Source organism: Empidonax traillii, unplaced genomic scaffold (assembly GCF_003031625.1).
Source record: "Empidonax traillii isolate 1590-97213 ecotype Southwest subspecies unplaced genomic scaffold, ASM303162v1 scaffold63:size2014119, whole genome shotgun sequence".
NCBI classification, from domain to species: Eukaryota; Metazoa; Chordata; class Aves; order Passeriformes; family Tyrannidae; genus Empidonax; species Empidonax traillii.
Window position 1 is genome coordinate 194722 of NW_020955256.1, and position 22551 is coordinate 217272.

The 22551-nt window shown below is 37.9% G+C and overlaps 1 protein-coding gene across 4 annotated transcripts in view; it reads left to right on the forward strand.

Annotated features, from left to right (window-relative positions):
• MAP3K4 (mitogen-activated protein kinase kinase kinase 4) overlaps positions 1–22551 on the forward strand; it is a 68816-nt gene that overhangs the window by 21367 nt on the left and 24898 nt on the right. For all 4 annotated transcript variants that reach the window (XM_027880012.1, XM_027880015.1, XM_027880013.1 and 1 more), the window contains exons 3-14: positions 306–1687; positions 4545–4787; positions 9584–9730; positions 11863–12020; positions 12421–12537; positions 12975–13074; positions 13163–13246; positions 14297–14563; positions 16467–16616; positions 17637–17798; positions 20383–20516; positions 22119–22197. In XM_027880012.1, the coding sequence (XP_027735813.1) occupies positions 306–1687; positions 4545–4787; positions 9584–9730; positions 11863–12020; positions 12421–12537; positions 12975–13074; positions 13163–13246; positions 14297–14563; positions 16467–16616; positions 17637–17798; positions 20383–20516; positions 22119–22197 (3023 nt within the window). The remainder of the gene's footprint in view (positions 1–305; positions 1688–4544; positions 4788–9583; positions 9731–11862; positions 12021–12420; positions 12538–12974; positions 13075–13162; positions 13247–14296; positions 14564–16466; positions 16617–17636; positions 17799–20382; positions 20517–22118; positions 22198–22551) is intronic.

Below are 22551 nucleotides of genomic sequence, written 5' to 3' on the forward strand. Positions count from 1 at the left end.
TTGGAAATCATTCTTTTCCTTTTGATCATACTCAGTTCTCAGTAGATGGCGTTCTCAGCATAATGAAAATTCTCTAATGTCCTTTCTACAAAAGAGGTAAAACAAGAGAAGAAAAAAAAATCCTGTGGTGCTACTGTTGATTTAGATTATAGTAATGGTAACTTTTAGGAATGTATTTTGCCTCTATCTATGCCTGTTTTGTTTTATTGGTATTAAACAGTGTTATACTCAACTTAAGAAATGAGATGTGATGCTGACTTGAACAATGCTTTTGCTGCAGTCACATTCTTTTTCTTTTCTTACAGAAAAGATGAGTGTGCCAACTCAGTCTTTGCATAAAGACAGTGGGAAAACCATTGAGAATGTGGAGGAGCACAGCTATAAGCAAGGGAAAAAGATCAGAGATGCTCTAAGGACAACAGAACGAGATCACAAGAAAAATGCGCAGTGCTCATTTATGTTAGACTCAGTTGGTGGGTCTCTGCCAAAAAAGACGATTCCAGATGTTGATCTCAATAAACCTTACCTCAGCCTTGGCTGTAGCAATGCTAAGCTTCCAGTCTCTGTGCCCATGCCAATACCCAGAACTACACGCCAGACTTCTAGGAGTGATTGCCCGGCAGATCGTTTAAAATTCTTTGAAACCCTGCGGCTTTTGTTAAAACTTACCTCAGTCTCAAAGAAAAAGGACAGGGAGCAAAGAGGGCAGGAAAACACCTCTTCTGTCTGGCTGAACCGATCTAATGAACTGATCTGGCTGGAACTGCAAGCATGGCATGCTGGCCGGAGCATTAATGACCAAGACCTCTATCTCTATGCAGCCCGTCAAGCTATCCCTGATATCATCAATGAAATCCTCACTTTCAAAGTGGACTATGGAAGCTTCTCCTGTGTAAAAAATGGAGCCAGTCTCAATGGTACTTCAGGAGAAGGAGTTTGCAAATCAACACATGGAACTAGTGCTTTGGGTTACTCGAGTTACCATGAACACCTCCATCGCCAGCGGGTCTCATTTGAGCAAGTAAAGCGAATAATGGAGCTGCTGGAGTACATAGAAGCACTTTATCCATCTCTTCAGGCTCTTCAAAAGGACTATGAAAAGTATGCTGCAAAGGACTTCCAAGACAGGGTGCAGGCACTCTGTCTATGGTTAAATATTACAAAAGACCTAAATCAGAAGCTAAGGATTATGGGAACTGTATTGGGCATCAAAAATCTTTCTGACATTGGCTGGCCAGTGTTTGAAATTCCTTCTCCTCGACCATCTAAGGATAACTATGATCCAGGGGATGAAGATGTTGAGAGGGAAACAGAAATAAAGGAATCTTCAGGAACTTGCACAGAGGAGAGTGATGGGGAAGAACAAATCTCTGAGGAGAATGTTGAAGAACTTAGACAAGCCATCAAGAACAGTTTTACTAATAAGCCAAATTTTGACTTTCAGGACCATTCGAGGAGGCTTGATAGGCTTGAATCTGAGGATGACTCTGCCTCTTGGGTTATTCCAGAATGCAGTGCTGAGGGAAGCTGCAGCCAACACTGTTTGACCTCTATTTACAGGCCATTTGTTGATAAAGCACTGAAGCAAATGGGGTTGAGGAAGCTAATTTTAAGACTGCACAAGCTAATGCATGGTTCATTGCAAAGGGCTCGTATGGCGTTGGTAAGGAGTGATCACCAGCTGGAGGTAGGTTGCCGCTAGTGTAAATGGATAACAGAAGTACCTCCTTGCTCTGTTTCTAACTGCAAATGTAGGAATTGGGATCTTATGAAAGTTTTGGTTGCTTTTTTGGTTTTTGAAAGACTGTGTGTATTATGATGCCCCATTCCTCCACCAGAAATGAATCTGTTGTTTGACCTGAACTGCAATTTGTGTGAAGGCCAGAGGTGGTTCTGTGTTATTCTTTGTAATTGAAATGACATTTTTATGATAATGTTTTTATTCGTTATGTTTTCTAATGTCTAAAGCAAGAAGTCAGAAAAATTACAGTGAAAAATTAAGCACAATAGTTGGATTGTGAGGAAAAATCAACTATGGAGGTGGTCGTTTTTCTTGTCTTCAAGATTGGATATCTTTCTGCAAGACATCTTTAGTAAAAATGTCACTACAGTTCTGGGTTTTTTTTCATCTAAATAAATGAAGTATTTTGGTGGCACATTATGCTTGGGGATAAGTGGGATAAATGAATGGACTCTCAACCTTGAAATCTGTGAAAACAAATCATGTTAGCATGTTGCATTCAGCTGGTTCTTAGTTATATTGTTGTTTTTCTTTGGGTCATTTTATATTCCTAATTAAGAATGAGTTAAAATCAAATGGGCAATTAAGCAGTAAATGAAGGACTTTGAATGTTCATCTTCAGTAATTACATATTTCTGGAATATTGTTCTCTTATAAGAAATTACATTATGACTAAAAGCAAATGTTATAAAATTGTAGACTTCTTTCTTGCTCCAAAATTTAAAGAAGGTTGTGAAAAAAAAAAAATGTTGTCAGAAGTATGGTACCTACTGCAGCAAAAGATGACATTTTACTAAAATGGAAGAGATGTTTTTGAATTGCTTGGTCTTTGCATTTGACAATACTTTGAATGTGGTGTCTTTGGGGTATTTTTTTAGTGCAGTATAGTTTGATATTTGCGTGCAGAGTTGTGAGTATTCTGTTAATCTTTGTTGCCTCTGTTACTTCGATATCTTGATACTGTGTTTGCATGTGTACTTACACTTTACAGTCTGTGGACATACTTTCATGTCTGTTTTTTGCTTAAACACTGTCTAAAGCATGTCTAAAATGTGCTTTCTGGATTCTTCCACTGTGTATATTTGAATGCGCATTTCATCCTAAATATGTGTAAATTTTTGTACAGATGGCTATTTTTAGTGTTAAGTTTGATTCCTCAAAGACTCTGATACTTTTAACAAGGCTCTAGGCACTATGCAGTCTATTCTGTGTAGAAGTTGTAGAATTTGATTCTTAACGAAGATGGATAGTATTTCTTACTTTAGTTTACAAGATCAGAGATGTTATAGGGAAGTATTTTAGCTTTTGTATCCTGTTACTTGTTTATTCTACTTGCTGCACTTCTGAGTATGGATTCTATGTATGATCTCGATAAATGCTTTAGACTTTGTCTTGGGGATTTTTAAACACTTAACACATTTAAGATTGGCCCTGCAGAAGATTGAGATGAGTCAAATTGAACAAAGAAGTTTAAGTGTCTAATCCTAAATGCTAAAGTCATGTGCTGTTATTTTTGATGTTAGAAAATGATGCAAGAAATTCATTCAGTCATTGTTATTTTTGCTCATAGACTAGGTCTTTAATATTTCTTGTAAAAGAACTAAATTTTCCAACACTATATTTGCATCACAGTGAGGACTGTATTTCTTAGATTTTTTTGTCATACTGTGAAAGTGTAGTATTTTCATGATTGTTGTTTATGAGAACTTAATGTATAAAAATCTTTTTCTGGTGCTATTCTAATGCTATATATTTATTTTAAAGAGAATTAGTAAAAAGAAGACATTAATATTCCATCTAAGAAAATACATTCTTATTTATGTGTTAATTTTCTACTGGGTAATAAGCTTCAAAGTGGCTTAATTTTTTTTTTTCAACTTTCTAGGAAGTACTTTATGATTGATCTAATTTATGGTAATGTTTTTCTCTCTTTTTGTAGTGATGTTACTTAAACTTGGCACTGAAGAGAACCTAAAAAAAACGCTAGTTATGTCTACTTTATTAATGAAGGATATTTAGGTGTCGTAGTTAGCAGCTGTGAAATGAGAATAAGAGTAAAACAAATTTAATCTGAAATAAATCTTATCCTTAGATGATGAACAGCGTGTTATCATCTTTAGGAGCTGCACACGTACCATAGTACAGCTTTTCTTTCTAAATTAAACCTCAGAGTGCTTCCATGTACAGCCTTGCTTAGAGTGTTATCACCAGGTAGATACTTCTGATGTCTAGGATGTTTATTTCAGATAATCTTAATTATTTTCTTTAACTAGAAAATAATTTTCTTAAACGTAATTTTCATTTAAATTAAAAATTTATTTTAAAAAAACCCAAACAAACCAGCTTAATCTCTTTATATTTTATTTTTCTTTTTCAAACAGTTGCAATTTAAAATCTATAAAAGTTCACAAGTTATTTTTTAAGTAGTTTGGCCTAGTTTAGCTACTAACTGACGTTTTCTTGAACACTGCATTCATTTATAATGTGGAGTTTTATGTAATACATGCATTATGTATTTGAAAGGGAACAAGATTACCTAGTGCACACTTGTTTCTCTAGATATATATATAACAGAAGCATTAAATAAGAGAGATTCTTCAGGGGGTCAGAATTGTTTTTCTCAGACTGGTGATCCTTAAAAAAACCCCAGCAATATAAATGTGGAACTTCTGTAGTTGACTTGCCAGTTAATAGAATACTACCTTTTAAAAATAAACTTTTATGATGTTACTTTAAACAAATGCAAAATCCAGAAGAATTTTAAGGATGATTTTTATGATACCCCTTTTTTTTTTATTTACAGTTTTCGGAGTTTCCAGATCCCATGTTGTGTTCAGATTATGTGCAGTTACTAAATTTCCCACCTTCTTGTGAGCAAAAATGCAGCGCAGTATCATGGGAAGAGTTGAAATCCATGGATTTACCTTCCTTTGAACCTGCCTTCTTGGTCCTCTGCCGAGTCCTGCTCAATGTTATACACGAATGTCTCAAGCTAAGATTGGAACAAAGACCTGCTGGGGAACCATCTCTTTTGAGTATTAAACAGGTTTGCTTCAATTGTTTTTTTTTTAATATATATTTCCTGTTGAAAATTACTTCACTATGATACAGTTGTCAGTTTAAAGAGGATTAGTGTAAGAAATCATAATGCATAATGACTGGTCATATATACCTCTCTGATTTAGGCTTCCAAACCAAAACTGGTGATTAAAAAATTTATTAGACAGGGAAGGTAAATGGTATTTGTTCCCTTTGCATTATAATTATATACCCTTCTTCAACACATCTTCCTCCATTTGTGTTTTCTAGGCAGTGTAAACAGTTTTAAGGGTCTGTATGTTTCTTTGATCTTTTTTCTCTTGCAAGTGTAAGACATCTGCTAACATGCAGTAGTCAGATAATGAAATTTAATTAAGAAGAAAAACAATGAAAAAGATCTTTCCCAGCATACTGTATTATATAAATATTTGATACTTACTGCAGGTAGTGACCCAAGATTGTCAGTCGTGTCATTGTTTGAGAATACTATATGAGGATTTATCTTCTAGTGGCTGTCTTATTTTCTGAAGGCTGTTTAGACCAGTGCTATTTTTCAGAGTGTAGTCCAGGACATAATAAATTTGTCTAATCTCCCAGCTCCCTGGCAAGCATAACCAGATCAGGGTTTTATTAGATGATCTTTAAGGGTAAGCATTTAAATAAGCTGTCAGACTGATTATGATTTCACATTCCAGTTATTTGCTGCTCCAAAATCAATTGCTATATTACTTTATGGTCCCAAATAAATTTGTCCTCTCTCCCTCCCCCCCACTCTTCCCCTTCCTTCCTCCATTGATTGAAGCCTACACTTTCAACCTTAACAGTGATAGTTACAGTAAAATATTGCATAGCATGCTCTGTTTTTAAGCAAAATATATCCTCTAGAGACTGGGGCTATCTTTTTCCCCTTAACATTTTGTGTGCTCCTTGAGGACTTTCAGTTAAGTAAAAATTACACTTTCTTCCTGCAAAACAATGTGTTTGTTACAGACTGTTTTGGTGGTGTATACTGCCTTGCTAATGACATTGAAAAAATGAATTCAACTCAGCAAATGCTTGCTGTCCCACGCAATGTATCTGAACAGGCAAAGGAGCTGTGGAGGATGTTTCACAAATAGATCTGTTTGTTTCCTGAAGAACTATAATTTCTAAGATCTTGAGGAAGCTTTAAAGAGTCTTTAATAGCAGAGAAATTGTTAATTGTTTTCGTTTTGATTTTTGATGCAAGAGAGGCATTCAGCTTCGCAGTCCTCAAGGCACCCTTTTTCTTGTCCTGCATCCGGAGAGATGGCACAGAGACCTGGAAAAAGTAGAGGACCAGGCAATCACCAACTGTATGAAGTGTACAATAGCAAGTGCCAGATTCTGCAGCTGGGACAGGGCAACCTCGTTGTGTGTATAGATTAGGGAACAAGATGCTGAAAAGCAGTGCCACGGAAAGGGACCTGAGGGTCCTGGTCGATGGCAAGTTGAATATGAGTCAGCAGTGCCCTGGCATCCAGGAGGGCCAACCGTGTCCTGGGGGGCATCAGGAAAAGCATTGCCAGCTGGTCAAGGGAGGGGATTGTCCTGCTCTGCACTGGGGTGGCCCCACATTGAATACTTAAGCAGTTTTGAGCACCAGAATATAGGAAAGATGATCTGATATTGGCCAGTGTCCAAAGGAGGGCAATGAAGCTGGTGAAGGGCCTTGAGGGGAAGCCAGATGAGGAACAGCTGAGGTCACTTGGTCTGTTCATCCTGGAGGAGACTGAGGGGAGACCTCATTCCAGTCAACACCCTCACAAGGGGAAGCGAATGGGTGAATGCTGATCGCTTCACTCTTGTTACCAGTGACAGGATTCAAGGAAATGGAATGAAACTGAGTCAGGGAGGTTTAGGTTAGATGTCAGGAAGAAGTTTTTCACCCGAAGAGTGGTTGGTCACTGGAACAGGCTCCCCAGGGAAGTGGTCATGGCACCAAGCCTGCGAGCTTGGTGTCAAGAAGTGTTTTGACAGTGCGCTCAGGCACATGGTGTGATTCTTGGGGTGTCTTACACAGTGGCAGGAGTTGGACTCAATGATCCTGATGGATCCCTTCCAACTTAGCATATTCTATGATTCTGTGTCTATAAGTATCTGAAGGGACAGTGTCAAGAGGACAGAGCCAGGCTGTTCTTGGTGGTGCCAAGCAGTAAGACAAGAGGTATAGGGCAGAAATTGATGCACAGGAAGTTCCCCCTGAATACGAGGAAGATATTTACTGTGCAGGTGACTGAGCACTGGAACAAATGACCCAGAAAGGTTATGGAGTCTTCCTGACTGGAAATATGCAAGAATTGTCTGGACACAATCTTATGCAATATACTCTAGGCTGACCCTGCTTGAGCAGGGAGGTTGGACTAGATGACCCACTGTGGTCTCTCCTATCCTGACCCATTCTGTGATTCAGGTCCTTGTTAGGTCAGATCCTGAATCCTTGCAGTGAGAGAGAGATGCCACTATTTCTCCAGCCAGTCTGTTCCAGTGTTTAATTTTTCTCCCAGCAAAATGGTGGGGTTTTCCCCCTTGTATTTAGACAGGATTTCCTTGAAGCAACTTGTACCTGTTGCCTTTTGTGGGGTCACCGTGCATCCTTGTGAAAGGAGTGCCCTTATTTTCTCTGTAACTACCTTCTAGGCATTAGAAAAATGTGATGAGATTCCATTTGCATATTCTTTTCTCAAGGATGAGTAAACCAAATCCCTTTAATTGTTTGTTGTATAGAAGGAACATAGCACAGTCTTGATTTTGTAGTGATTGACTTAGTGGGCCCTACTTAAGGCACTGAGACCTTTAAGTGTTTCCTTCCTGAAATGTGTAGCAGTAATGTTTGATTTTTATCAAGCATACTACTCCTGTTACTCAACTTTTCCTAGGTGAGGTTAAGTTTTTGTACTACTAGCAAGTCAGCTGTATTTAAGAAAAGTAGATCTGATTTTCAATTGAACGTTTGCACACAAAAAGAAAACTAGCACAGATTATATACTTCTTACAATGTGCTTTTTCTCCTGTCCTTTCTTGCTGTCTTCTTTTTTAGCCATCTTATCCATGTTTCACTTTCAGTGGTAGATTTTTTATTCCTGGTGATGCTGTAATATCAGAGAGAGCTCTTCTCTTTTAATGGCAGTTTGCCATTGTGTGGTGGCACTGTGGTAGCCGAAGAGTTCAAGATGGTTCTCAAATTCAGCATTTGTGCTGAGAATTGAATCGGTGTATGTACACGTGGGTTATTCCTGTTTGGTGATTAAATTAAGTATTGTTTGTCTTGCCCCACTTGCTTTGAGAAAACAATTTATTCTATGAACTCCCTAAACAAAAAGCAACCCACCAAACCAACTAATAATTGTGGTTATATTTTCAGTTTAAGCTGTGCATTTTTTCATGTGCTCGTTATACACTGTATTTTCTTTGCCCATTGCCTTATGAGTGTCAAAAGCTGATGCTTGAAATTAGCACTACAGGTTTTTTCTAAATCCTATATTCTGTTATTTAATAGCATGTCCCTATAAAAGAGTGTTATTTAAATAAACCCCTGTATTTTTAATGAAGTTTTGTGAGTTTATTTTGAAATAGACGCGGATCGAATGGCAAAAAAATCCCCATAGGTTTACACAGAGTACATTGGATGTTACTGACTGGAGAGTGAAAAAGCACATTAATTTATAAATATATGACAGGGATATAAAAGTGTTGGTTTGGATTTCTTCTTTTTTATAAAGAGTTACTTGTTTTTTCCTTTTTCACCTAACTTGCTAAGTTTTAAACACAAAGATCAGACTAGTACCCTTGTTTCCTCTGCATGTTGGGGAGCACAACATAATGTGTAGTGACCTGTATAGAGTCTTGTCATACTAACAACATTCTTGTATGGTTTTTGCTGTCATGCCATTATATTGATATATTATTTTGCCAGGATAGCCGTTACAGAGGATTTTAAAAAGCATATTATCCAACCAACAATTCCATTCCCTCTGACCCTCCAAACAATTACCTCTCATTCTCTGTCTCTTAATTTAATGAAGTTGTTTCTCAGAAAAGATCAGGAGTTGTCAGACCTGAAGACTAAATGATTTGAGAACAATACATGCTGAGCACTGAAAGGACTTCTGAAAGAAAGGCATTTGTTAGTGTAGGTTTGAAAGTATCTTTGCTCTTTGTGGTTGTGCACATCTCTTTAAGCCTTCAGGGTGGGGTGACAGCTGTTTGGCCAAAGGCAACCACTTCTACCTCTGAAAAGATAACTTTGCTCATGTTAGTCTTGCCCAGGGAAGCAACAAAAAACCCCATGAACTGTTTTCAAGTGTGGTATGGATTTTGGAGTTGTGGGCATCTGTCCGGTAGATTAACAGTGAGTTTACTGTAATAAAACTGTCTCACAGGTCTCTAAGCATATGTAAAACACATTGCATATTTTTCCTGACTTGCTTACATTTAAAGTGGTGATTTGATGACTGTGAGCCCTTTTGCCCCCTTCTAAACTAATTACCCATTAAGTTGCTTGCTGTGGCCCTGTGCAGGGAATAAAGTGAGACATCTGCCTCCATCTTCATTAACAGTTATGTGACAAATAATGGGATTGCAGTTAAATAATCCTGGAAAACTAGTCACATTTTTGTAGATGTGTAGAGCAACCATGTTCATTTCAAAAAACTGTAGAAATTACGTTGTGACAAACTAACTTATTTAGACAAACTGAACTGACAAATTAAGCTTTCAGTTCCCAGAGAGAATTTAAGAGCAATGTCCCGACTGATGGCAGGTTTTTTTGTTTTTCTCTTGCAGCTAGTGAGAGAGTGTAAGGAGGTTCTGAAGGGTGGTCTGTTGATGAAGCAATATTACCAGTTTATGTTACGGGAGGTGTTAGATGACTTACAGAAGATTGATTGCAACATTGATTCTTTTGAAGAGGACCTACATAAAATGTTAATGGTAAGTTTCAAAAAGAACAGTCCAAGTTAGTGCATTAATCTGAATACTGCTAATAAATTCAAGTAAGTGTATTAGTCTGAATGCCTCTAATAGAAGTCTGTTAAGTTAGGTGCAATTATTGGGGTTTTTTTTTGAGATTTGGTGGGTTTTTTATTTGGTCTTGTTTTCTTGGGAGTTTTGTTGGGGGAATAGGGTTTTTTTTTGTTGCTCTACTTTGATATAATGTTATTTATTGTTTTAGTGGACTTGTAAAGGTAACAGAAGCCTAAACTGTCTTAGCAATTATTTTAGCAATACCTACTTTTGTTTACTGAACTGTGGTAAAGTATACTTGTAAACACCCTGTATTTACAATAAAATGGTTCATATGTAGATCTGTAAATTCCATCTGTTCAAGCTAAGCTTTTAATAAACTTTTAACATTGAATAAAATTAAATACAATTTTTCTACTAACATCATCTCTTACTGTGTTGGTATTGCATTCATGCATTATTGATAGCTTATTTTTAATGTGTATTCATTATTGCAATTAGTTAAATGTAAAGAAGTATTTTCAAGAAAAACACTTGGCCTCTGAAAGATACAAAATGAAATATATTTTAGTAAATTTAGTTTAACAAGCAGTCACATCCAAGGCAACAGTAATTTATTCTTTTGCGCTTTGTCCCCATTATTCTGAGGACAAAAAAGACAACCCAAAATACACCTCAGTACCTCACCATTCGTGTTTTGTCAGCAGAGCTGTTGGCACCATCTATTGTTGAGCATTCATGTATTTTTCCCATTGTGTGCTTTTCAGTGGGGAAAATGTACTGTTTTACCTAAATTTTGTTATTCCCCATGCCTGCCTTTATCTGCACCGGAAATTTCTATAAATTCATAGCAGAAATTGCCTGGCTAGGTGAAAGTAAAATGGTTTATCTTGTTAATTTTGAAATTTCTTACCTGTTTTGTTAGTCCCCAATATGAGAGACATGGACCTGCTCGAGCAGGTCCAGGGGACATCTGTAAAAATTATCACAGGGCTGGACCACCTTCACTATGAGGACACAGAGTTTGGGTTGCTCAGCCTAGAGAAGAGAAGGCTCTGCAGAGACCTTGGAGCACCTTCCAGTACCTAAAAGGGGCCTAAAAGAAAGATGGAGAGTCCAGTGATTATCAGGGAGGGCAGTGATGAGATGATGGGTAATGGCTTTAGACTGAAAGAGGGTAGGTTTAGATTTGATATTAGGAAGGAATTCTTCGCTGTGAGGATGGTGATGCTCAGGAGCAGGTTGCCCAGAGAAGCTGGAGATGCCCCATCTATGGAAGTGTTGAAGGCCAGGCTTTGAGCAACCTGGTCTACTCAAAGGTGTCCATGCCCATGGCAGGAGGGTTGGAACTGGATGGTCTTTAATGCCTCTTCAAACCCAAACCATTCTATGGTTCTATGATCTTGGCATTTTTACAGTATTGTCTGAAAATACCTGAAACCAATGGGAAGTGTCTTAACCATTTCTAAGGAGAAATGTTACTGTATGTTATGGATTACTGAACTGAAACAAATTGCAGTTAATTTTTTGGCATCCCACGTGATCCTGAAGAGCAGATGATTGAAGAACAATTTTACTTACCTGGATTTTTTAAAACTTTAGTATTTAAATAAAGGTGAGAGATTAGACTTGATATCAAGGAACACAAAGTGTAATGTAGAATTTCAAAAAGCTGTTCATTGCATTTATCCATATCCAGAAGGGTATGTTCAGATAAAACCTTTTGGAGTAATCCAGTCAATTACCTATATAGAGACTGTTATATATATCAGATATAGAAACTCTGGCCACTGTGGATAGTCACTGATAAAATGGTGAATAGCAGTACAGCAAGCAAAGTGGTGATGCTGTCAGTATTTTCAGAAAGTCAGTATTGTGGAGACATAGAATTTAATACTTCAGTACCACTTCCTAAGCCATAAATTGCATCTTTTGTGTGGAAACATGGAGATCATTTTCAGTCACAGCAAATGAAAATTGTTGTAGAAATACCTTCTAAGAATTGTATAATACTGAGACTTTGTTGATTTGAGATGTTCTAGTCCTTAGTTACGTGTTAGGTAATAATTTCTGTTTAAATTACCTCTTTTGTTGTACAGGTTTACTTTGATTATATGCGAAGCTGGATCCAAATGCTGCAGCAGTTACCTCAAGCATCTCATAGTTTAAAAAATCTGTTGGAGGAAGAATGGAATTTCACCAAAGAAATAACTCCTTATATAAGAGGAGGTGAAGCTCAAGCTGGAAAACTATTTTGGTAGGTTTTATTTAATTTCTCTGATTATGGTGTTGATTTGTATCAGATAGATATTCAAGTCAGCACTTGTTCAGGGTTCCCAGATTGGACTTCTTGAGGCCTCAGTAAGCCCCTAAATAGTCTTAGTGAATTTACGGATTATTACAGTGACTGTAGCTATAGGTTGCAGTGTGTGTAGGTGGCCCTGACTCTGGCTATAACAGAAATGACTGCTTCTATGCAAAGTCCTCATTCCTGCTAGCCCTGTTCACATAAAGTAACCGAGGACCCCAAGATGTTGCTTGTTTCTGTGGGAGGATTTGGCAACACAGCTCTCTTGCATTAGACAGAGTAGGAAGAATTTTAAGGTGCCATGCTACCTGAATAAGACTCTGAAGTTCCACCGTTTCTGTTGCTACAGTGATATTGCAGGAATGCTGCTGAAATCTACGGGAATTTTTTTAGATTCTGGACTACAAGATAGTTGTGATGAATTTTGGGCCAGTGCCGATGACAGTACTGCATCAGATGAAATCAGGTATTAAGCCCTTGGGCTTAATAATAACAAACACACTTACTCATGTTTCTATGCCTCTGACAGGTACATAATGTATTTTATTTCTTAGAATGCAAACTTTGTAAATGGAAAGCTCCATAGACTTTATTGCTGTATTTCTCTGTGCAGTAGTAATGAACCATTGTTTTATTTGTTTGAAACGTAGTAACCTTCTCTTTAGTTGAGGGGATGATTGTTTATGTAATGATATTTAAGTTAAATTTTTATATTAAACTCTACTATTATCAAAAATATGCACAATTTATCTGTCAGCTGCTTGCAAATATTTATCTTCTCTATGCTCTGTTAACATATATGTAAATAGTTCTTATTTTCTATATAAATGTAATATTATTATAAATGCAATATTATTTAATTATTTATTAAACACTGTCACTTCATTTCTGTCAATGTTTCAGGAGGTCTGTTATAGAGACCAGCCGAGCACTGAAAGAGCTGTTCCATGAGGCTAGAGAAAGAGCCTCCAAAGCTCTTGGTTTTGCTAAAATGCTGAGGAAGGTAAGTTAACAGAGTGTCATCTTATTTATATGCTTAAAGAAATTTAAAGAAATAAAAGCATATTCTTTCGTTTTGTCATTATTTGTAGGACCTTGAAATAGCAGCAGAATTTGCATTGTCAGCCCCTGTGCGAGATCTTCTGAATGCACTGAAAGCAAAAGAGTATGTGAAGGTAAATTCACATAGGTAATATGGTTTAGAAGCATAAAAGTGAAGTGAGGATGCTAAGCAAGAATGTCAGAGGATATTGATACAATTTCTGTTTTTTAATGGGCCTTCTATCTCTCAACGTGTAAAATGTCATGAATTTAATATTGAATTGTGGTAGTCAAATTATTTTCTGTACCTGTGTTTGTGTGAGTGGAAATGCTAGTTTGTGTTTTGGGAAATCCATGTCTTAATCCCTTGTTTTCACAAAGATTCTCTTTGTGACTGAGGAAAAACCTTTTTCCTTCAGTAGTACTTACTCATTTGTGAGAGGGGGAGTAATAACACTAAGTAGTAAGTACTATGAAACAAATGCTTTCAAATTTTTAAGGTAAGAGGATACATCAGTAAATGGACATGTTTAAGTAAACAATCTGAGACTATGGACCTATGTTTTGCTTCTACAAAGCAAAAATATTGTGGTGGTCTTCTCTAACAAGCTTCCTTCAGAGTACTAAGGACATGAGAAATGCATGGACTGTGTTCTGTTCCAAAATAACTGTTACTAGAAAACTGTTGTACAGCTGTTCTTTTTTATCCTTCCATACATTTAACATATATGTAATTCCCATTTGGGAAATAATACTCTAACTTTTGCATGACAAAATTCCTGTTAAATTTATATAAACTTTTGCTAAGAATAGACATTTTTTAAAGGGGAGACTGACAAGTTCATAGGAGAGAAGTTCGTAAGGCATTGTTAAATACATGGATGAAACATCTGGTTCAGCATGGCCCTGGTCTGTGAATTGTAACAAAATTCCTTTGGGAGAATATGTACAAAGGTACGAGGAGAGATGTCACTGAAAATTAATGATCTAGTGGATTGAAAAATAAATTATTAATTATATTGCATTTTGAATTTTAGTGCAAACATGGCTGGGTGTGTTGTTTTATTATGTATATAGTACAGCTTCTTAGGATGGACATTCTCAGTGTTGCTTAAATAAGATTACATATGTCTATTTTATGTATCATAGAAGAGAGCGAGAGATTTTTATTTTTTTTCCTACAGATACAAATTCCTGGACTGGAGAGTTTACAAGTATTTGTACCAGACAGTATTGCAGGGGAAAAATCTGTGATTTTGCAGCTCCTTAATGCAGCTGCTGGAAAGGATTGTTCCAAGGATTCAGATGAGCTTGCCTATGAGGCCTATTTGCTGATGACCAAGCACAGTGACAAAGATCATGAATTAGATGACAGCTGGAGTGCATGGGAGGGTCAACCGGTCAAAGTAGTGCCACAGGTGGAAACTGTTGATACACTGCGCACCATGCAGGTGGGTTTGGTCTTTTCCCACACTGTTTGTGATCTCCAGAATTCTGTGAATGCTTACCCTGTCAGATTAACTACAGTAATTTAAGTGAGGCATGTGTCCTTTTGTAGGTAATAAAGTTAAATTTAGGGATAGGATTGATTATAAATTGTGTTAAATGCAAATAATGGGATTGTAACATTTCTCAGCAGGATTAATCTCTACAATGTGCATTTTTCAAGGTTGGACTTTATTATAAAGAGATTCTTTCAATATTTAGTTGAGCGTTCAGTATCAGAACTGTGGATAAGACTTGAAAACTGTACTTTTTGTTAAGAAGTCACCAGTCTCCAAGAACACGTTGTGTTTGTGTGCTTTCATGCTGAGACATGAAACCAGTTACTTTTGATCTTGGATGAATTGTGACATTTAATGTTAAGTTTCTCTGGAAGTTACTGGATGTTCAGCAGTTCTGCAGGAAGAAATCTTTCCAGTCATACTTTCCTTCATCCCAAGCCAACTGGGGTTCCCTGCCAGCGGTTCTGCTGCGCTCTGGCAGCTGAGCCAGCTGCAGCTCCCTGCCCCTGCTATTCTCACATCCTTATGTTAAGCTAAGTGAATTTTGCTTCTGGTATGTCATGCAGTTCTGTGGATCCCTACCATAAATGGACTCTACTGTGCATGAAGAGAGTGACTTTCCATATCACTGTGCCTGGCCTTTAGCATTCAGAGGGCTCTAGCAATTACAGGCAGTTGAAAAAGTCACTCCTGTACATACTGTTGTTTGTAATGTGCAAATATGTTACCTTTTGTTTGCCTGTTGTTCAGATTGAACAATAAAAAATATCCTTTGATTACGTGTTTAGAAGTTCATTGGACTTCTGTCAAAGTTAGTATTTGTTTCAGAAAATGAAAACACCAGTAGATGAAATTTGGTTTGCAAATGGTACTCTGACATGTGTAAGTGCACATAAAACATTGTCTTTGTATGTGTTTATATGTGTATATATATATATATATATATAATGTGTATATAAATGTATATAATCCAGGATTGAAAGGTTAGGAAGTAAGAAGTCTCTCAGAAAGATTGTATCCCATGTTTAAAAAAAAAAAACAAAACAAAAACACATTTTGATTGCAAACTAGAGAAAATGTAAGGTGTTATTTTTAAAAATACTCATCAAATAAAAGAATCCCATCAACACTTGAAGAATTATGAGCTTGAAAATATTTGGGAATGAGGTATTGAAAATTGGGATGAAGTAGGTCCTGTTTTGGTAGTGACTTGTTGCAGATGCATTGTCTATAGCTTCAAATCAGCAGAGCTTAGTACGTGACTCAGTGCCACAGCAAAGGCAGCACTGTCTGTGACAGTGCTTTTATAGGCTTTTGCAGTGTCAGAGCTCTAGTTTCCAAAACTTATGTTACATACTAATAATTTTTTAAATTTGAGCAAATACTGTGTGTTAAATCTATGCCTTTACCTGCTTAATAGTGGACTTTTGTCTGGAAGTATATCACAATTCTTGCATAAAAGCTATTTATGTGATTGTTGTTACTTCCATCTGCTTTGAGAAAATATAGATACTTTTGCATAGCTGCTACATCTTTTGTGTATGACTAATCCAAAGATAATTTATTACAGTGTTTCCCAGATTTTTCCAGAAGTGAATAGGAATATATTCCCCTTGAAAACTTGCTGTGACATTTGCCCTAATGGAACTCTGCTCACAAGATGACAGTTTATTGGGTTTAGATGCCAGCGTCAAGCTTTTCTGTGTAAAATAAAGATCTTCATGAATAAGTAACAAGAGAGGTCTTTATTTTAGAATTTAAAAATAACTGGTTGGAATCTGGTGATATGGGTCATGTTTTTACAGAGGTGATTGTGTTTATAAGAACTAATGGTGTCTTGTTCTTCTAGGTTGATAACCTCCTCCTTGTAGTCATTCAATCTGCCCACCTTGTGAGTCAGAGAAAATCTTTCCAGCAGTCTATTGAAGGGCTCATAACTCTGCGCCAGGAACAGACATCCAGCCAACCAATCATCGCCAAAGCTCTACAGCAGCTAAAGGTAAGCAGTTTGAGATTATTAGTCAAAATTGATGGCCCTTTGCTCACTCATAAGTACAAAAGTGGAAGAAGATTCAACTGCATATTCTGCAGTTGTAAGATATGTGGCAGTCTTCTGTGGACTTAACTTTCAGTACGATTTTCATTCTGTTTTTGCAAAAAAATACCCTGTGTTTTTGAGCTATGTTGGTGTAATAATTTCTGCACTTGGTAACTGAAAAACAAGTCCATAATGCAAATGAAATATTCGTAGCAACAGAGTGAATGCATCTTTATATGAGAGCACAGTTGAATTGAAAGAAAATGTATGATTTTGTTAAAAAGAAATTCTGTCAAAATCAATGATCTGCAAGAAACAACTTTTCCCATATCTGAAGATGGTTGCTTTGGGATGTAAAAGAGGGTAGTCTGTCTATTTTCTCTTGGCTTTGGCATGAGTTTTCTGTTTCTGTTTATTTTGTGTATGGCAGTTTGGTTTTTTGTTTGTTTGTTTCTGTTGTGTGAGGATTTTCTTTGATGGGTTTGGGTTTTTTTTTTTTTTGTTTGTATTTTGGAGGACCCAGAAAAGCAAATATTTGTTAGGTTGAAGCGATGACCTGGAGTCCCTGCATTCAGTAGAATCTGTGTCCATATACCAAGATGAAAATAGAACTAAAGGCTTGGTGGCATTATAGATAGTAAAACTCTTTTTTTCCTTTCCCATCTGTCTGGTTTTGGTTGGATGTTTTTGTTCCATTTGGGGTTTTTTTTTTTGTTTCCCACTTGTCCTTTTTCTGTCTTTGTTTTTAAAGTTAATCTCATGCAAGCAAACAAACTTTATTATAGTACTTAAGTTAACTAAGACTTGCTTAATGCAGCTACTGGAAAGTGTTTGTTTTTCCAATATGTGTGAATTCTTGTGGCAATAAAGTACATTTTCATTTAAAATAATGTAATTGTTAGATTCATGTTTGTCCTTAGTCTTGTCAACTGGAGAATATAAATAACACTTTGCTCCCCATCCCTTTTTGTTGTTACTCAGAACGATGCATTACAGCTATGCAATAAGATAAGCAGTGCCATTGATAGAGTTGATCACATGTTCACATCTGAGTTTGATGCTGAAGTTGACGAATCAGAATCTGCCACTTTGCAGCAATACTACCGGGAAGCCATGATTCAGGGTTACAATTTTGGGTTTGAGGTAAGGAAACAAAAACTTTGACATGTGTCTAGTAGTTTTGGTAAGAACCAGCTGAAACTTGCATTGGTGCAAATAAGGTAATTAATAACTCTGTGGAAATAAAAATAATTATTAGAACCAGAGAATTATTTAGGTTGGAAAAAGACCTTTAAGATAATCAGTTTCAACCGTTAAGCCAGCACTACCAGGTCCACCACTAAACCATGTCTACATCTGCACATCTTCCAAGTGCCTCCAGGGATGGGGACTCAGCCACGTCCTTGGGCAGCCTGTTCTAATGCATGACCACTCTTTCAATGAAGAAATTGTTCCTAATATCCAATGTGAACCTCCCATGACACAATTCAAGGCTGCTTCCTCCTCTCCCAGTGCTTATTACTTGGGAGGAGAAACCAACACCCACCTCACTACACTTTCACCTACTACACTACTGTTATGCTACACTACACTTTCTCTCACTACACCACTGCTTTCAGGTAGTTGTAAAAACCAGTAATATCTTCACTGAGCCTCCTTTTCTTCAACTAAGCAACCCCAGCTCCCTCAGCTACTTCTCATAAGACCTGTGCTCCAGACCTTCAACAGCTTCATTGCCCTTCTCTGGACATGCTCTAGCACGTCCATGTCTTCCTTGTAGTGAGAGGCCCAGAACTAAACACAGTATTCAAGGTGCAGCCTCACCAGTGCCAAGCCAAGTATGGAGGGGCAGTCATTGCCTTGATCCTGCTGGCCACACTATTGCTGACAAATGCCAGGGTGCCACTGGCTGTCTGGGCACGCTGCTGCTCATGTTGAGTGGCTGCCAACCACCACCCCTAAGTCCTTTTCCACTGAGCAGCTTTCCAGCCACTCTCCCTCCTGGCTGTAGCACTGCATGGAGTTGTTGTGACCCAAGGGCGGGACCCAGCACTTGGCCTTGTTGAACCTCATTACTGGCCTTTGCCCAGCAATCCAGCCTGTCCAGATCCTTCTGCAGAACCTTCCTACCCTCCAGCAGATCAGCACTCCTGTCAAACCTAGTGTCGCCTGTGAACTTACTGAGGATGCACTCAATCCCTTTGTCCAAATCATTGATAAAGATATTAAGCAGGACTGGCTGCAAAACTGAGCCCTAGGGGACACCACTAGTGACTGGATGCCAATTGGTTGCAGCAACACCCACCACCATTCTCTGGGCCCTGCTGTCCAGCCATTTTTTTACGCAGTGAGCAGTGCACCTGTCCACACTATGAGCAGCCAGTTTCTCCAGGAGAAAACGTGGCACTGTGGAAAACCTATGTCAAAGGCTTTGCTAAAATCTGGGTAGATGACGTCCACAGCCTTTCCCTGATCCACTAACTGGGTTACCTTGTCACAGAAGGAGATCAGGTCAGTCAAGTAGGACCTGCCTTTCACAAACCTGTGAGGGCTGGGCCTGTTCCCCTGGTTGTGTCCTGTACTTGTTTCATGATGGCACTCTAGATGATCTGCTCCGTAACCTTCAGACTGACAAGTCTGCTGTTCCCTGGATCCTCTTTCCAGTCCTTCATGTAGATGGGACACACATTTGCAAATTTCTAGTCAACTGTGACCTTCCAGTTTTAGCAGAACATCATAAAAACATGGGTGGCTTCAGAAGTCTTACATGACAATATTTGGAAAACAACAGATGAATCTGTTAAATCTGATAAATCTGTTAAATTAGCAATGCCTGGAACTCTAAAAAGCTTTTAAGAACTTGATGATTTCAGGTGTAGTCTTGTAGGTTCTGCTTCTTGACAACATTTTAGATGAAATCAGAATCATTAAGGTTGGAAAAGCTCTCTAAGATCATAAAGTCTGACCTTCAACTGAATGCCACCAAACCTGTTAAACCATATCACACACTGCCACGTTTACTCATTTTCTGAATACTTCCAAGGACAGTGACTCCACCATCCTGTAGTGTAACTTGGCTTGTCACAGGTTTTCAGCCTAGAATAGCATAGAAGTGTACTTTGAGACATTCTTTCAAAGTTTATGGTGGCATAGCTTTTGAGTGCCTGCCTTAGAGTGCAAGCACTCTGTTATGCTCAGATGCTTTTAGTGAGCTCTTTCATTATTTGTTTCCTATGCACTTTGTAAAAATTTAAGATTGTATCATACCCCAACATACTTCTAGGGATAGTCTTAAAAGAAACAGCTAGTATTTATTTGATTTTTAAAAAACGTACATGCATAACTATCCCCTAATGTTACCTGCAGTATAACTAAAAATAAACACTACTTTGCAGATGAGTCTGTCATTACAGAACTGAGTGTTCATGTATGATGTTTCTTCAATGATGTGTACACTATTAAACATCAGCACTTGCCTGACATGCACAGAAGAATGCAGTATGGCTCAGTGCTGCCCCTCACTAGAACATATTTTGTATCATATACTTTTCTTGATTTTTTTTTCTATAAATAAGCAATTGCTTGCATAAAATGATCTTGTTCAAGAGTAGGATGTGACTTACCATACTCTAGAGTTTTGTTAGCCTGCAAATATTCTAGTGGATATTGCAAACGAACTTTTGTTCTTGTTATTAATACGTGAAAAGTAATCTTTAGTTTCTTTCAGTACCATAAAGAAGTTGTTCGTCTGATGTCTGGAGAATTCAGGCAGAAAATTGGAGACAAGTATATCAACTTTGCCAGAAAATGGATGAATTATGTGCTAACAAAATGTGAGAGTGGCCGAGGCACTCGACCCAGGTAACAGCCAACTTGTTACTACCATCGTAGTTTTTGGAAGAGCTGAAGGCTCAGGCTCAAAGAGTTGGAGTAAATGGAGTGACATCTGACTGGTGGCCAGTCACTAAGGTGTTCCTCAGGGCTTAACTTTAGGACCAGTTCTTTTCAGTGTTTTTATTAATGATCTGGACATAAGAGTTGAATATGTACAAAATAAGTCTGCCAGTGATACTAAATCAGGAGGAGCCATTGATTCCTCTGAGGGTATGGAGGCCTTACAGAGAGAACTTTATATATTACGAGTGCTGAACAATAACCAACCTTAGGAAATCTAACAAGGATGAATGATACCCTTTGCACCTGGGGTGCTGTAACCCTGGATGAACATATAGATCAGAGGCCAAGAGCTTGGAATGCAGCCCTTCAGAAAGGGATCTGGGGGTTCCTGTTGATGGTCAGCTTAGAGTCAGCAGTGGGCCCTGGTGGCAAAAAGAGCCAACCGTATCCTGGGGTGCTTTAGGCACAGTATAGTTAACCAGTTGGAAGGAGTGATAGTACCACCATACCATCATACTGCACTGGTGCAACCTCACCTTGAGTACTGTGCACATTTTTTGGGCTCCACAATCTAAGAGGGATGTAAAAATATTGTGATGTGTCTAAAGAAGGGCAACAAAGATAGTGAAAGGACTAGAGGGCGAGATGCAATAAGGAGTGTTTAAGAATACTAGGTTTGCTCAGCTTAGGGAGGAGGAGACTGAGTTGCTGTCTGCAAGTTCCTCATCTCTCTGCTGACAGGATTTGAGGAGATGGCTTAAAGCTGTGTTAGGGGAGGTTTGGATCGGGTATTAGGAAAAAGTTGTTCACTTAGGGTGGTCAAACCCTGGAACAGAATCCCCAGGGAAATGGTCATGGCCCCAGGCCTGTCAGTGTCGAGGAAACATTTGGACTATGCTCTTAGATACATGTTTAACTCTCACATTGCCCTATGTGAAGTCAGAAGCTGGACTTTGGTGATCTGTGTGGGTCTCTTCCAACTCAGGACATCCTGTGATCGTATTCATATTTTGTAGGTTGCAGCTGCTAATTCTAGTAGGTCTAAGAAGAGTCAGTGGGATAGAGCAAGTGGCTGAAGGCACAACTCACTCTAGCCAAGTTACTTGTTTTACTTTACCAGTCTAGGCCATGAAACCACTGATGCCCAGTCACTGCTAGCCAGATAGTTGTGAAATCTTTAGTCTCCTTTCAGTCTTGTTTCAGAAAGGAGAATTTAGTCAGGGAACATAGTGGTTTGGCTTGCTGTTCTGAAACATGCTATGGGTGAGTTGATGATACTGTTCCTGAAGATAGTGCATATATGGGTTGAGATATGGCCTGCTCACTTTTTCTTGGGAGTGCCTTTGCTAAAATCAGACTTTATCTGTATATAACTGGGCAAATGTATTAATACAAGTTAAAAATTTCACCTTTTAGATATTAGTCCATTTTCATACAAAGATTTCGTCATTTTTTTAAGAGAAAAAATTATCAACTGTCATTTGCTATTCTTGGATGTGGTCAAAACTCTTATGGTTTTAGCAGAAGAGCTCTTCATTTTCTGTCTCTTCTTTTTCTTTGAGATAGATGGGCAACTCAAGGTTTTGATTTTCTTCAAGCCATTGAGCCAGCATTTATTTCAGCTCTCCCAGAAGATGATTTCTTGGTATGTAAAAAGTTATTCTGCTCGTGTTTATTTGTAAATGCTTGTGAAGCTATTACTATATGTTTTCAGGAGTACTTTTTATAAAACAATGTCTGAATATAGATGCTGTTCTAAAAAAACTGCTCTTGTATCTTATATCACTGATGCTGATATCTCTTCAGTTAGTAAGATTCTGAAGAGAGTAGGATTGTGACTGTTGTAATAACGTTTTCAACTTGCTGACACCTGTACAGTCTGGGGAGGCTGCCTGCCTTTGTGTCTTGGGAAAGTTGGCAGCAGCTTTTCTACAGTTAGAATTTATTTGTCATAATTTATATTTATACATCAGAATTTAGTTGTCACAATGAATTTCTA